The sequence below is a fragment of the Heliconius melpomene genome, chromosome 11, assembly GCF_056956725.1.
Source record: "Heliconius melpomene rosina isolate 202511_hmr_F chromosome 11, ASM5695672v1, whole genome shotgun sequence".
NCBI lineage: Eukaryota > Metazoa > Arthropoda > Insecta > Lepidoptera > Nymphalidae > Heliconius > Heliconius melpomene.
Window position 1 is genome coordinate 419,813 of NC_140399.1, and position 12,851 is coordinate 432,663.

The following is a 12,851-nucleotide window of genomic DNA, read 5'->3' on the forward strand; positions in this document are numbered from 1 at the left end:
CCTCTCTGCCCACCTTGCAAGAAATGGGAACTACATATTTTTTTAAAACAATTGAACTAATAAACGTGTTTGTAACGGTTCTATTACTTGCCGGGGGCTTATACATTGTTTTCTTTATCTTTATGCAAATCGGCCAGTCGCTATATAGTTTTAAAGGGTAGTAGTAAAGTATAGGTAGTGTTTGAAGACGCCGTCACTCACAAATATTTATTCCCTAGTTTTATTGTTTTATTGAACGTGCTGTTACTGTTATGGTAATATTAGAAATGTGCTCTTTTGGAAATCTCAGTATAAGAAAATATACATATTTATTTCAATAATTTAAAATATACTAGTCTTCGCCTGCAACATTTCAATGTTTGTGTGGACTTTAAGAATACAATGGGAATTTCTAAAAATCCATTCTATCTATATACCAAATTTCAACGATCTAAATCTAATAACTTCTTCTGTCAGTCACTTTTTATCGTTACATAGATATATTGCGTTTCCCTGTCAAAGTTACAATTTAAAAAATCTTTAAATTAGACGTAAATGGCTTTTTTTAAATTTGAATAAATCTTAAGGAAAATTCCGGAGAAATTTACCGTATCTACTACTTGATTGTTGCTATATTAATATTAAGAAATAATAAATAAATAAATATAGATAATTTAGCGTTTTTATTTCATATTATTCAAATCGGAATTAATACTGTAACTGTAGACACGAAACAGTTTTGGGTTCGATTGCCATTCGAAGAAATGAAATATTGTATATTTTCATTTCCTTGATCTGGTAACGAGGCCAAGCGCGGCGTTAAAATCTGCCACTCAACACTCAATGCCTCCAGCCTTAATGGAAACAGCGTAAATAGCGTACACAAGGTTCCTAAGTTCCCTCTGCTTGCCCCACTATAAAGTGCAAAGCTTAAAAATACCATTACGATAAAACCAAAAGCTTGTTGCACAACACCAGGTTCTCTCTGTGCCCACCTTGACACGTAGGGTACGCACGTAGAGCAAATCTGAAAATCAACGTTATCAGTCGTCATCGCAACTCTTGCGCCGCAAGTCGTAATTCCGGCAAAATTTGGCAAATACAAATTAAATATTCACTAAAAAAATACTGGCTGTAGTGTATTATAAAGTGCCGTTAATATTTATCTACTAAATTAAATTAAAATTTTCGTTACCGTTAGAGTGTCTCGTTACCGTCAATAAAACCTAGGTAGCAGTGTTTCAGGCCCTAACGGTAACGCTTTATATTAGGCAATTAGGATCACAGGCACCGACCGACAGATCATTTTACGTTGAATATTTTAGTTTTTGGAGCTCTACAAATAAGAGCTATTTCTGTAAAAATATGATTTTTATTGGTGCTCTATTGTTTTTGGGATGAGGCAAAATGAGGACTTCAATCGTTGTTGAGTGTCAGTCAAGATCAGTTGTGTCAGTGTGGAATGGAAGTTAAGTTTTAATAAGTGACTAAAGTGTTGTGTTCCTAATAATTTGGAAATAATTCAGGTAATTTCAGCACTAACTCTTCGTACAATTTAAGTTAAGAATTTTAAATTTAACTGCGTTCAATAACTGTCATTTTTTAAAATAAATATTTAAACAGTGATTTAAAACAAGTTTTTCACTAATTAGTGTTTAAATTTAAATTTAGCGGATATTTGTCTAACGGTAATGAAGACCAGACGTATCGTCGCCATTTAAATATCTTCTTTAATTTATTTAAATTCTTTAAATTCTAACGCTACAACCTGCTTTAATCATGACTTACATTAAGATACTCCATTCTCTAGTTTCCACCGAACTTTCAAGATATAATATGTAGAGTCGTGAAACTCACCGCCGAGCTTTTCCTTGATACCAGAACGAGGAAATGTAAATGATTAATTCCTCCTAGTGGCAATCGGACCTAATTTTTTTTTTTATTTATTAATTATTCTATTAAGGGAGATTTTAACTCACTATCATTGCGAGTAGTCAATAATGTTTTCACGAAACTGCGTCAGTATTCATTATACAATAAAATATCAAAATAATAAATAAAAAATATTTTTACCATCTTAAAAAATGATAATATTATTAGAATGAATATCAAGAATATTTAACAGTCAGTCAAGTGTGACGAGAAAATGAAGTAGGCGAAAACAGTAAGCTGTTTATTTTGTATGTACTTATAAAAAACAGGCTCTAGTCTTGTTATCTAAACATATTTTATGAAAGAAAACGTAAGAAAAACTACAGATATTTTTTACCATTACTAATATTATTTACAAGATTTAATTTTATTTTTAACATTATGTATACTTTTATATAATTTATAAGTAACTAATATTAAATATAATATTACCTATTTCTTAATATAATTTTGACACCGTCGTGGCGGCGCATAAAAATGCGGCATTTATAGCTTCGATTCTTACTTGGGGAAATTATTTATTATAATTTCCTCGTTATGGTAACAAGACAAAGCGTGGCATTGAGTTCAGCTAATTAATACGCAATTGCTCGAAACGTTGGAAGACAAGAAAAGAACGGAGTGACCCTCTGTCTATCCTGCTATAACCATGATACAGTGTAAAACTTTAAATATTTTAGGTTTACGCTTAAAACAGTTATTTAAAAAAAAATTAAAGTGGTGGTCATGTAGAGTTTTTATATAGCGGGTCACGATGCACAAATTAACACGCTACAATACACATAACCATAGAAAGAACATTCTTCGCCATATAAGACTTCAACGCGTAATCCAAAAATTTCTCAGCGACGCTACCAAAAGAAATGTGCCAACCGCTTAAAAAAATCCTATCACGATTTTAATTTTTGGGCCAACCCACACTCCCGCATCGAAAATTTGTCGCCCAAAGATCGAGACAGCGAATAGCATAAACGTGAAACAAACGAGAGTGTATGAGACAGAGAAACAGGGCCGGCTAACGGTATTCACACGGAAGTATGTCAGTAGCGTAAATCGAGCTCCAATAATGGAAGGTCGTAACTTGAGCTTTATGTATGGGAAATGCAACCTTGACCGAACGTGATAGAGTTGCAAATTGAATGCGAATGATTTAGTTTTCGATTTTCACGGTGCTGATTCACTATAATGGCACAGTCAGTTTAGATGTAACCTACCTCAAGGCTAGGATGATGGTATATAGGACATAAAAATTATCTAGACCTTGTAAGAATCGTTATTTTGATATTTTTATCAACAACTAAAGGATTCAAAAATTTTTTTTTTCATAAATATATGAATAAATCGATACACTGGTCCCTCTGGTGTTACATGTTCAATACGCTCATTTATTTACACACACATTTTAACTCGTCATTTTCCATAAAAAAACTTTTTTCAATAACGGTGTACGAATAAATAAAAAAAAAACATCAATTAGGTTAATTTAGATATTAATCTATAATAAACGTAAAATTTCGATAAAAAAATAATTTATGAATTAAATCGAGTACAAACATATCAGTCGATTGAAGCTCTACGATAAGATAAATAAAAGATTTCAACGGGATCGCAACGAGGTTAAGTGGCGGTACGAGATAAAATGTGTATAATAATAATATTGTTATTAGCTTCCACTGACGGTCGTGTTACTTGACTTTGAAGAATATACAGGCAACTCTAGAATTTTAAAAATTTAATATAATTTAGAGTAATTTATGATGGAAATACAATGAGGATATTTTGTTTCATTATACTTTGTTGACTTAGGTCAACAACTACTTAGAAAGTGATATAGTGCAAATATAAAGATTACCTTGAACGGAACACATTTATGCTCAACCGCCTAATGTGTTTTAATAATAAGATATAAACGGAGAACGGAATGATGAATCACAAACTTATCTCTATGGAACTTAATAAAACATTTCTTTAAGACAAAAAACCAGCAAATAGTGGACCAAGTAGGTTAAAATTCTGCGACACTAGATTGTTTTGCCGAGATGCTAAACTTTCACTTCTGCCCACCGGAGCAGATAATGTGGCGAATACTTTCCCATAAATTCGGAACATCATCGATTATTTATATCGATTCTCGAGAAAATATGCATTTCGCTTTTCTCTTGCATTACTTTATTGCATATAAAAAATATAATTGTGCAACGATAAGAAATAATTAAGAATTTTAATAATAATACATCCAAATAAGTGAAATGACTGTTTAATTACAACACACAATGATTCGAAAGTTGGCAAAAATTGTGGAATGGAGTGTTTTAACACTAGATTCTCTTTGTCTACACTATTAAATTTGTTATACGAGATAGCGTCAAACTAAAAAAAACATGATAAAAATGATATTTCTCTCTCTCTACTCGATTTTTTGGTTAACCGCCATCTAGTGACGAAATTAAGTGTTATAGTGCCAATAAAATTGTCAGATCAGCAAGAGAGCGCTGTACAAGTTTTGAATTAAAAAAAATATTTAGTAAATATACAAAGTCTGTACTTTTTAGGTGTTTTTTAGATTTACCTCTATGTTGTTTATTTTTGAATAAGTATAAATAATTTATAAGAAAAATAGACAAAAATAACATTTTGTTACGATTTTATTAGATTTAAGATGTAACAATTGTCTTAATAAATCTGAGATCCTTCTGCTCCAAACTTATTCCTTACATGAGAGCGCGAATATTATGAACTTATTACAAACTACACAAGATCATTCTCATTCCCAATAACACAAAACGCGATCATTAACGCCTTTGTCACCTGCAGTCTACAGTCTACTGCAGTCACGTTCGATCGAAATACTCAGCTTTTTTATTGAAATTGCGTAAATTGCCACGGGCCAACGACCCGCGCAATACTTAACGAACTGATTTACGAAAAACACCAAGGCCAAGCTGAAGCGAGACAAATCTTTATTATAATTCAACATTTTTTACTCCGATTCTTGCAAATTGTTGCGTGCCGCTGTCTCAGTTTAGCAACAATGTGCGTGTTACCGATACACATACAATAAATACTTACTGAGCAATAATCTATTAACTATTCAAAGAAATTTGTCATTATGTTACATTATGGTCGAAATTATATTGTTTTTTTTTGTTTAAATTTCACAAAATTTTTGTTATGTCTGAATGGGAGTTTGTAGTTTTGTTGTTATTTAAGTAATGTTGGTTGAAAGAGTCTGATTTAAGTTGATTGATTTTATTATTTAGTTCGTTTTACCCGACGGCGCGACACAAAGATATATAACTTTTTATATTTTTCAGTCTGTATACATATGTATGTTCATATACCATGTATATATATACTTATGTATGTTCTCGACCTATTCTTGAACCAATTAAATGTTCCCAAAAAGCCCTTTAAAATTAAAAAGGTCGCGCCTGTCAATATTTTTGTTTTGCAAAAAACATGACTTGAAAAATATTATTCAGTATTACTGTTGACAAAATTAGACACTATTTGGCTTGCTTTTTAGTTTTGATGCAATCGGCTCTTTTGGATTTTTATCATATTTTTTCTCAAAGTATTTGCCGAATAATTTATAAATTTTCTATAGCAACTTGTTTTCATATACAAATACAGATATAAAGATTGGGATAATCATATCAAGAGTATACTGTATACTCGTAGAAGTCATTGTTAGTAAGTGAACTTCTTCATAAAACTCTTGATATAACATCGTTCTCCATGAACGAATCTAATCTATTTAGTTTACATTCAATACGTTTGTAATATAAATTTAAGCTTTAAAGTTTTTATATGAAACTAAATTCTAAGTCTTCCTAACATATTTATCTTTAGGACAGCTCTAAATAGAGGAAACACAGTGATGAGGCACTCCGTTATCCACTTTCCACTGTTTTCGATATGTTGTGTATTAAGTAACGTGACTCAACGCCGCGCTTTACCGCGCTTTACCTTTACTTTATACGTTACCAGAACGAGAAAATAAAAATAGCTATCTATAGTTCTAAATATAATTTTATCCACTGAATGGACATCGAACTCACAACAGTCGTGTTTACAATCATACGCTGTTCCACTGGGCCACGACGGTATAACATATTAAAATCATACTGTTCCACACTGGAACACCGAGTTAATACAAATTCATGATTATTTTGCGTTACAAAGAACACGGTCAGCCAACTCGAATAACTCGGTTAATTGTGCATGTTTAGATATTAATTTGATCGCTGGATGCATCGCGCATAATGCTATCCGCCCGTCATCGCCGGCTTCCTGCTCAATTAGGTCATTAAACATTTGAATACCATCTTAATTATTATATTCTTCTCAAGTATAATCTTACATTTTTCTACATTTTTTGCCTTTAGAAATTGTCGTGACACAACTGCATAATGTCTGCCCATAAATGTGACAGTTGTGGGTTCGATTCCTTTTCGGAGTAATTAATTAATTTCATTTTCTCGCTTTGGTAATAAGATTGTGCCTGGGAAACAGAGTGTCGTGACAGGTTTTCTCTGCCTAGCCAGCTATGTTCGGGATAAAGCATGGAGCTGTAGATAAAAAAGATTTTCCTTAAGTCAAACAGTTACAACACAATCACACCTTCCCTCAATACACAGTTAAATTATTCTATGACAAAATATGAATTGTAAAATTGTAGTATTTTGCAAGGGAACGACGCAAAGCGGCTAGTATGCGAACGAAATAAAAATAGTCACTATCGTAGCAACACCGATAGCTAGTGAAGCGGAGCGGCGCGCGCCGGCTAAATGGAAACGATTATTTATCGATATCTCGATTTCGTATTCGAGTAACCTACATAAATTACAACATATTCATTTTTTTTTCCAGACATAGCGGCAGGGTGGCGGCGTCCAAGTATGGCGGTGGCGGGGTGTCTCTCGGCAGCGGCGTGGCGGTGAGGCGCGGCATGAAGTGCACGGGCGTGGCGGGCGGCGGGCCCGGCGGCGACGAGCTGTTGCTCAGTGCCTGCTGGCTCGATCCCAAGCTGGACGCCTCTTCGCCTCCTTGCCACGAGCTCCTCGACTCTCTTCTCACCCCTGCTCCTCTCGCTGAGCTTAAACCTTTACCCCCATTCACCGGTTACACCGGGCACCTCTCAATCAACGGCATCTCCGGTCACCACTTCCATGCCATTGCACAACGTCTTCCTGAAGAAAATAATAATTACCCTACCCAAAGTGGATACGGAGGCGACCATGATGTGGTCTCCTCGTCGACGTGCGCCGCCGACTCTGAACCTCCTGACTTAGAAGATGTTAAACCTTTTCCTTTAGACGCTTTAGATACAAAATTATTTCCTGAAACGTCTGTTGCGGCTGACTCATGCGCGAAATCATGCTCGCCGCCCACAAAATTATTTGATGACAACAACAAGCAAGATTCGGTTATAAGCTCAATAGAAGATATTGCCGCTATTATTGGATCTGCAATTGCCGACACCACGGTTCCATCCCAGCCTGAAGATCCAGAAAGAAATGACTCTAGAGATAGCTGGATGGACATAGATGCGTGGATAGCTGGAGCATACAGTCAGCACGGTGATAAAATTGTACCTCAAGACTTGTCTGAATTCGGTCTTCCAGGGTCTCCGCCCCCCTCACAATCGAGTCACCAATCCAGTATAGATTTTCCTTGTAAGCCTAGCCAGGACTTTACGAAGACGCAAGAATTTCTTCAAAAGAATTTGGGTCAAGCTGGGACGACACTACAGTCGCTGCTGTCTCAAAGTTGCTATATGCCACTACTTCAAAATAGATTACAAAATGGTCCACCGGTTAAACAAGAGGCACCAAGTTCAACAAGTTACGGCATGGACGTGATATCTACATCTTCGCCTCCTGGAAACGCTGTATCGACGACGGACGGTGTCAGTGGCTTGCTCAACGGTCGATATGCGCCACATTATGCTCTCAGCTTGAAACCAGACGGCCTGTGTAGCCCCGATAGGTTATTAGGCTATCCACACGCACATACAACAACGATTACTACTTCAAACAAAAGCAAGCGAAGTCGAGCGAAGGCAAAACAAGGCAATAACGGTGGAAACTTACACGGGAGTTCACTAGCATTCGCATCAGCCACATCCGCGGAGCTAAGTGGTTTACTTGGAAAAGAGAAGCCGGTGCATCGCTGCGGCATCTGCAACAGAGGCTTCTTAAATAAATCCAATATCAAAGTGCATCTACGCACTCACACGGGCGAAAAACCTTTCCGCTGTGATGTTTGTGCAAAAGCCTTTAGACAAAAGGCCCATTTAATAAAACATCAGCAGATCCACAAAAGAATTGGGCGGGACTAGGAACCTGGAGCCCGCCAGCTCGAAGCATTTCTGTAGCTAGTAATGGTGTGTGTGGTCGATGAAGGACGGCGTGTAAGAATCTCATGTAGGCTATTGTATATTTTGTACTCGTATGTATTGGCGTGTTTTAACTTAGTTAAGGGCGTTCACGTATTATAACCCTCTAGAATAACACTCCTCCTAAGGACAAGTGCAATGTTAACTAGTTTTAAGCTCTTCAGATTTAATTTCGATGTAGATAGTGTTTATAATTTGTTAGCATTTTTAAGTTTCATTCATTCCATTCCAGTATGTTAATGTAGTTATATACAAATGTTTCCCCTTACTTTGCTTGATAATGACAGTTCAAACTGCCCAACTTTGGCTTTCTTTATTTCCCTTTTTATCTCGTTTGTGTGGATGCTTACTCTGATTACCTATTTATAGTCAAATATGATATTATTTAGGTTCGTTGCATAGGTATAATAAATTAGGTACTTGTATATTACAAAATGACGAAGCAAACGAGGCTAACAAATAACAGTGAATGTTACATTTTTATATAATTTTAATTATTAATTATAATAATTATTCTTTGAAGGGCCAGAAATTTCATACAGATATGATATGAACACATGACTGAAATTTTCAACATTAATAGAATATTTTGAACAAAACAATTTAAATATTTTTGGCGTTCATTAATATCTTAATTCTAAAAACATAAAAATTAATTAAAGGAATAAATTGCTAATTTGTCAATAAAATCTGAAAGAAAATTGGATTAATATCCTTATTATACACAAGAAAATCCTTGTTTAAAAATAAATATAAGTAATATATACGAAAAATCCTTCGCACGCTAGCGGAACTGGCTGCGTCCGGGAAGCGGATGGAGAAAAACTTAGCCCGATGTTTTAATGTTCTAATAACTGCGATCCGCTCTTGCGCAATATACTATTTAGGGCAAATAAGCAAATAGCATCACGTTATACCTAAGGACAGACTAACATACATTTTCAATGACTAATTGTATCAAACAAGATATGAATGTGCGACTATTATAGTCTTCGTTGACTGAAATAATTCTGGATTAAAAACTTTCAAAATTTTGTGCCTCAAGATTAAGTTCATAATTATTTATTCAAAATATATATTTTTTAATTTTTCAATTCAAAAAGATTCAAATATTATTTTACAAAGTTCCATGACAAACATCACGTTCAATCACAATTTAAAGTTTCCCTACATTCCTAATTTATACAGATTTATTCAAATAATTCGCGTCTACAGATAACCGGTGTCCGCGGTACGGACGCCCGCGGCGCTACGGCGTCGCGCACTGTGGGATAAACGCGCGTTTGTGAAACGCGGTTAAAAACGCTCATTTATTAGTTAGTATATATTATTGGTTATATTGAGATTACAGTTCGGGAGGTCAAGTGTTTCACGCGCGGCGTTTCCTACAGCTTTTGTGGACCAATAAAGTACCTTTTTAGTGTTAAGTTTAGTTCTAAGTATTTATTTTTAACTGTAATTTTGTAAATCCTGGTGTCGAATGACGTTGTGTACTATCGAATGAAATGAAACACTGCCCTTTTCATAAATTATATATTATTCGCATGATAGTGCACTTCTAGTAGTTAGCATAAATGTTATATTTTCGAGAGGTTTTTTTAATAACTTAAGTAAATTGTAAATTAATGTAAAATAAATGGAGATTTTTTTGTTAATGATAACACGTAGTTTTTCTCCTTCTCCCTCTCTCTTTTAAAAAAGAAATTTAGTAAAGTACATGCAAGTGGAAAACGTTGATTCTTTCAAGTGGGTCAATAGATATCAGCAAACAAAGGTGCGAAGTGAAAGATCGTCTAAGATTCTCAGCGTGGTTCCCGCGTCTCGTCGTGTCGGAAGAAAGTCGGATGCGAAAATGTCCATAATGTACGGCAAATTGCCATCTCGCGACAGGTGCAGGGCGCATAGAGAAAACTACGGCACGCACGCGCGTAGCGTCAGAACAAAACTAATATGTGACATACATTATATATATAACGAAAGAGTTATTTGAAGCAAAATATTTTTTAAGGTTACTAAATTTAAAAGCATATTTTATATAACAATACAACATTATAAATTATTACTAATAATTTTTGATAGCTTTGTGTAGCTAAATAAAATTGAGAACAATAATTTATTTGTTGCGACTAACTCTTATTTTTTTTATTTGATTACGCTAAGTTATGAAATGTTTCTTGGTCTGTTGCTCCATTGCAAAGTAATTACTTTTGATGTTGATTGGACACGGAACTAATTGTCAATCTATTTATGTAATTTGTTTGCAAATTAATAAGAATAAACTGAGTATAAAATATATATCGAAGCCGTTATGGAGCAGCTGGCAGTTATTACGATGGTCCCGGGTTTGACTCGTACTAGGGGAATAAATTATTTTTATGCACTCGTTCTGGTAACAGGATAATGATCGGCGTTGAATTCTGCAACTCTGCACACAATGTCTTAGAAATTGGGCGGAAAGTGGAGAACGGAGTTTGTTATCACTAGGTCTCCTCTGCTATACGCAGGATACAGAGTAATACAAAAAATAAATTTGTAACTTTGAGATATAAAAAATTATAAGAAAAAAAATTAAATGAATATAATAATTACATTTTAATTTGGCCTTTCAATTATTTAAATTTCCAATATAATAAAAAATAATAAAATAATATCAAAAAACAACTTTTTCAAAAGTGGACAACGGTGTGACTTTGTTAGGAAGGTTTTATCTGCCTTCTTCACAAAAATACACTATCAAATATATGCTTAAATATTTAAAAGAATAATATATAAATAAAACTAATAAAAATCAACATACATTTCTTTTGCTGACGGTCCTCGTCGCGCGAGATTCTTTCTCCAACCCACTTACTGTGATTTCACCGAGCGACGCCGCTTGTATGCGACGTACTCGTACAACTTAACTTGCAATGTTGTTTACACAAAAACCTAATATAATACTTAATATTTTACTTTAAAGTAAATAGAATTATATCTTTTTCTATTGACGTTAAAGATTATTTATACTTATATACATTTATATATTTTAGACGGTTGTGGGTTCGATCCTCATTCGGGGGAATGGATTATTATTTCTTATTATTTTCATTTCTTTGCTCTGGCACCAAGGCAAAAAGCCCGGCGTTGACCGCCACTCAATATGCAATGCGTCAAAAAATTTGGCAGAAAGTAGATATTTAAAATTTCACACTGCTATAAAAAATCACCGGCACAAAACCTAATTTTATTCAAATAAACATTAGATTAGAATCTAGTACCATTGATTGCAATTAGCAACAGAACTGTACCACAAGTGACCTTAAGAAATAACAGTCATTTTTTCATTTCAAAAGAACATAACTCTACGGAAGTCCACTAAATATTACAAAAAAGGAAATAAATATAAAATACAGGTATTTATTTATATCATTGTAGTAAAATACTAGTTCAAAAATTTTTCATTGCATTACACACGCAAGCTTATTAAGCATTCGGCAGCTGGTACTACTTATTTGGATAATACTCATTTATTGTTAAATTTTAAGTAAAAAAGGACAAGGTAGTCGTGAGTTCAAGTTTCATCTAAAGCTAGGTTTCTCCTGCGGCCTCTAAGGTTAGGTAAGGACAGAGCAAGGAAATATAAATAATTTATTCCCCCGAATGGAAATCGAACCCGCAGCCGTCATTTCTGCAACCTTTTTAACATATCAAAGTATCTTAAAACAACAAAATAAGTAATAACCCACATATACCTACATACATATGAAAATAAAGAAAAACTTAAGTGAAATTTGACCTTTAACATGTAACGGTGCGAATTAATCTCATATATACGCTATCATAATCGTTGAATTTTATCACAATGGGACTTACAATGACAATTCAATAGTAAAAAGACCTCTTTCTCATACAATTATACATTAAGTTCATGTTTATAGACCATTAAAATGCTAAATGCTCGCTAAAGTAATTTCACATGATTTTAGCAAAAATTCTTGTTTGAGACTAACATTTTAATTATTTTAATAAACCTATTTTTTATACATTCTAAAAGATTTTTTTAATAGAAATATATGAAAATTAAACTAAGCAGTTTAAGTAGAAAGTAGTAGTAGTAGCGTCGGTTGACGCAGCGGTAGTGGGTTCGATTCCAGCTCAGGAGAATAAATCATTTTTATTTGTTCGCTCTGGTGAAAATACAACGCAGTACAGTCGCTCTATGTCTTAAAAATTTGGCAGAAAATGTGAAATAGTGTCTTTACATATGTTATAAGGGGAATCATCGTGAAGCGAAAAAGCTTCTGAAAGTGAGAAATACAAAAAAAAAAAAAACATTTGAAAATATAACACACACTCAAAAAAAGACTCAAATTGTTAACCTTCAATGAACTGTATTTGCCATTATTAAATATATATAAAATTTTTAAGTAATATTAAATTTTTAAGTAATATTGTTGATAATTATACAAGACTAGCGGACCCATGAAACATGTGTTCAATTAAATACTTTTAAAAATCTAAATTTCAAATTTTATAAAAATCGGTGCCGATTTAAATTTTT

The 12,851-nt window shown here is 33.8% G+C and overlaps 1 protein-coding gene across 3 annotated transcripts in view; it reads left to right on the forward strand.

Annotated features, from left to right (window-relative positions):
* Window positions 1-9,972, forward strand: part of ich (zinc finger protein ichor) — a 34,541-nt gene extending 24,569 nt beyond the window's left edge. For all 3 annotated transcript variants that reach the window (XM_085193174.1, XM_085193171.1, XM_085193173.1), the window contains one exon: window positions 6,784-9,972. In XM_085193174.1, coding sequence (XP_085049300.1) covers window positions 6,863-8,254 — 1,392 coding nt within the window. In that variant the 5' untranslated portion in view covers window positions 6,784-6,862 and the 3' untranslated portion in view covers window positions 8,255-9,972. The remainder of the gene's footprint in view (window positions 1-6,783) is intronic.
* Window positions 9,973-12,851: the final 2,879 nt, after the last annotated feature.